The 4,480-nt window shown below is 38.6% G+C and overlaps 1 protein-coding gene across 1 annotated transcript in view; it reads left to right on the top strand.

Annotated features, from left to right (window-relative positions):
• Vps26a (VPS26, retromer complex component A) overlaps positions 1 to 4,480 on the top strand; it is a 31,476-nt gene that overhangs the window by 22,595 nt on the left and 4,401 nt on the right. The window contains 2 exon segments of the mRNA XM_004623954.2: positions 1,430 to 1,617; positions 3,588 to 3,730. Coding sequence (XP_004624011.1) covers positions 1,430 to 1,617; positions 3,588 to 3,730 — 331 coding nt within the window.

Consider the following 4,480-nt stretch of genomic DNA (forward strand, 5'->3'; position numbering starts at 1 on the left):
TTTTTTTTTTGGTTTTTTTTTATGGTGCTGGGGATCAAACTTACGACACTGAGCTATCTCCCTAGCCTGACTTCATTTTTAAAATGCCTGAGTTCTAGGGCTGAAGAGATAGCTCGGCAGTCTAAGTGCCTGCCTGGTAAACACAAGGACTGGAGTCTGATCCCCAGTACTGCATGGCCTGCCAGTCACAGAACTTGGAGCACGCTGTGCCAGCCCCAAAACTTGGCATAGTGGCCCATGCTTGTAATCCCAGTGCTGGGGAAGCTGAGGCAAGAGGATGGCTATGAGTTCAAGGCCAGCCTGGGTTATGTAGTGAGACCTTGTCTCAAACTCCCTTCCCCAAAAAGATTTTTTCTCCTAGCGTAGTACTAACCAGGCCCAACCCTGCTGGGCTTAAGAGATCAGATGCGATCAGATGTGTTCAGGGTCATGTGGCCATAGACAAGATTGTTTTTGAACTGCATTTTTACCTTTGGGAAAAAGGAAGTATGAAACATTGAGTGATGAGTGTAGGAATTCTAAATCAAGAAATATGAAAGAACGACCAGAACCAAGCATGGCATGGTGGCACACATCTTGTAATGCCAGAACTCTAGGAGCCAAAAGCAGGAAGATCACAAGTTATCTCCTTAAAAGGACCCTGTCAAGGGCCAGCTAGATAGCTCAGTGGACTAAAGCACCTGCTTAGGTGGAATGCAGTGGCTGGGATTTGATCCCAGTCTGCTGTACCAGCCCAACCCCTAGTGCATGCTGAGAGGATGATTGAGACTGGGCGTGGTGGTGCATGCGCCTGTAATTCTAGTGCTTGGGAGGCTGAAAACAGGAGAATCACTACAACTTCAATCTATGTAGTGAGACCCTATAGACCTTGCAGATCCTGTACCAAATACATTAAAAAGAAAAAAAGACCCTGTCGCAAAGCTTTAAAAAATGAGGGAGAAGGCAGATGGCTCAGTAGAATAAGCGCTTCCCTGGCAAGTGCAAGGGCCTGAGTTCAATCCCCAGTTCAGCAAAAAAAAAAAAAAAAAAAAAAAAAAAGAAAAGGAGTTCAATCCCCAGTACTACTCCAAATTGTTTTTCATAAAATGGGACAATAAAGTAGTGTTAACATAATATAGTCTGAGGGCCGGCAAGATAGCTCAGTGAGCTGGGGAGATGGCTCAGTAGAATAAGCGCTTGCCTGCACAAGGGCCTGAGTTCAATCCCTGGTTCCACCAAAAAAAAAAAAAAAAAAAAAAAAGCTCAGTGGTCTAAAGTACCTTCTTTGGCAGGCTTAAGCAAATGTACAGGAACTGTGGTTTAATCCCTGGCACCACATGCTGTCCCAGCCCTGCCCCCAGGATGGGCTGAGCAGGTCACACACAAACACACAATTATAAATATATTCTATATATATACACACACGTGTGTATGTATATAATACATATAGTTTATATATAAAAATACATATCTTGTATAATATATAAAGTTTGAAAACAGGAAAAAGGTAGAAGGCTGGAAATCATATTCTGGAAATATTTAAATTAATACCCTTTATTCTTACACTAGGACCTAGTACTACAACTGAAACAGAGACTATTGCCAAATATGAAATAATGGATGGTGCACCAGTAAAAGGTACTCACTTTTCATTTACTTCTGTTGAGTAATGAGGTGTCCACTGCAGTTTAGTGTGCAGATATTCATTCCTATGAAAGTATAATTCTTTTTTTTTTTATCTGCAAGCTTTATTCCAGAAGGGCTCAGTCCTTCTTGGCAGCTGCTTTCCTCGTGGCGGCAAGCACATTGCTCAGCTCACACTTCGTCTGGGCGCGGATGTGTGTTCCCACCCTCTTATTAATAAACCGGAGGGCGCGCTTGTCCTTGGAGCCCTTGCACAGCTCCATGGTGCCACTTGCTTACAGGGGGTGAAGCCGCACACCTCCCAGATCATGTCCTGTACGAACGTGATGTGTTTGATGAGGCGTCCGTGACAGGGGCTGTGCCTCAGTTTGCTCACATTCTTAGTCACTTTGTGACTCTTGTTGAGGCCCACGGCCATGGGATAGTGGAGGGCCATAGATAGCTACTGTTCTTTGATGGTTGTTGGCAAAAGTATTTATAATTCTTAAAACCATTCTTATTTTTTTCAGATTTTATTTGTACATTTTAAATATACATAATGAACACATTCATCATAGATCTTAACTTTTACAGTGATGATTTTTGAGGATATCTTTTGTACAGCTGCTAAAAAGACTGATATAGTATTCTACAGTTTGAAATAAGATTAAGGTTTTGCTCAGTTTCAATTCAAAATTTGAAGAGATAGTTCTGCTTCTCTCTTCTCTGGTTCTAAATTTGTAGTATTTTAATTGTCTTCTGTTACAATAGTTCATCTCTGTACAACTTTTTTCTCATCCTGGTCATAATATACAATAGAACTCAGTAATAATTCCTGTGGTATTTTATTTTAGATCCCTCACAGACACCTCCCAAAGGATTCCCTTACTACCTCATCTTCAGTGTCTGAGGCAATACATAGCATTTAATATATGTCTTTTAGAGTTTTCTCACTCTGGTAATGATTACTTCAAGAAGTAGCTATTTTTTATTGAATGTCATTTATAAACATTCAACGCCCTATAGTTTAGGTGCTTGAAAGCTCTCTACTTGTCTCTCATTAGGTTCTTATGTCCTAATCTGCATTGAAGTACAGAGAGATTAAAAAACTTGCCAAAGGTAATAGCTAATTTCGGCAAAGTTGAGGTTTAAATGCAGGCTTGAGTTCCACAGCCCATGTACTGTATATGTAACTTTGTATTGCATATTATTTTTAAAACTCCAGCAGTCAGTTTATATTGAGGGATAGCTTTTATGTCTTTCAGCAACAGATGTGCATATGGAAAAATACTACATAAAGGTAATTAAAAGAATATGCAAATATCTTTCTTAGGAAAAAAGCCATGAGCATCTGAATAGCAAATCTTCTTGGTAATGAAGACATCATTCTGTTTAATCTCTGTTGTGGATAAATTAGTTATTTTCAAATCTTTGTAGGTATGCTTAGGAATTATAAAAATAATAAGCAGAAAGTAATATAACTAGGTATATATAGCACTTAACTGCTTGTGCTCTCTTAAGCTCTTTATATATTTAACCCACACAGTCCTTATAAATTCTCTGAGTATTATTACTGTCTATCTCTCCAAAACAGAATGGTTTAATCGCACAAGTCAAGGTGATAGAGCCCTTAGAGGGTTGAGTTGAGATCTGATCCAGGTGTTCTGGCGCTTTATTTCCAAAGAAACATTTGTCTGGGAACATTTTTGGATTTACACCAAATGTTAATAGCTTCAAGGGGTAGAAGCCAGAGGTCTACAAAGTGCGTAAGACTTCACCCAACAAAGACTTTATCAGCCCTCAAATTTCTTTAGTGCCAAAGCTGAAAAATGTTGGTCTTCATTAGTGTTTCAGCTCACGAGGAACTGAAGATAAGTGGTCTGGTCTGTAATGCTCAGTCCTGTGTTTTATGTGACTATATTTAATCATTTTTGATTTAGATATTTTTATCCTTTAAAGTTAAATGGAAATTGTTCTTATTTCAGGTGAATCCATTCCAATTCGACTATTTTTAGCAGGATATGACCCAACACCAACAATGAGAGACGTGAACAAAAAATTTTCAGTAAGGTACTTTTTGAATCTAGTGCTTGTTGACGAGGAAGACAGAAGGTACTTCAAGCAGCAGGTATGACACACCACCCAGGCTCACCTTTTGTTCTGTGGCAGCTTTAGAAACACCTGGAAAGTACGCCCTTTTAAAGTTCTATTGTATGAGTGAGTGAGGGTTTCTATAGCAGTGAAAATACTGATGATATAAGAAGGTGTGATAGGGCCTTTCTCATTCCCTTCTCACACTTCCACTTCACAGTAACGAATGAAAATAAAACATACTGGTTACAAGAGTAGTAAAATATAAAATAGTGATTTATAAAATTTGTAAGACCTTACAGAAAACTAGAAAGCACTACTTGTAAGGAAAAAATATTACAAGACATATATGGAAAAGTAGAAAACATTACAGAGAAATTAAAAATTTCAAGGAACAGTTTAAGGTGAGACACTTGAAGATGATTCTTTATGCAAATCCAAAAGACTTGAAATCATTAAAACCATTTTGAAATGGGAGAAAAACTTTGGAAGGCTAACATGACATTATTTCCAGAATAGACATTTATATCTTATTTACTCTTTGCAGCTTCTCACACAAGGAGACAGTATGATGTTTACATGAGTCTGACTTATTTTACTTGAAAGTATGGATTCAGGTTGCATCCATTTACCTATAAGTCTCCAGTTTACCTTTCTTATGGCTGAATAATACTTCATTGTATTAAGAAACACATCTTTGGGGCTGGTGAGATGGCTCAGTGGTCTAAAGCACCTACTTAGAACAAGCTTAGCAAAGCACAGGGACCGTGGTTCAATCCCCCAGCAC

This window comes from Octodon degus, unplaced genomic scaffold (assembly GCF_000260255.1).
Source record: "Octodon degus isolate 3935 unplaced genomic scaffold, OctDeg1.0 scaffold00005, whole genome shotgun sequence".
In the NCBI taxonomy this organism is placed as follows: Eukaryota; Metazoa; Chordata; class Mammalia; order Rodentia; family Octodontidae; genus Octodon; species Octodon degus.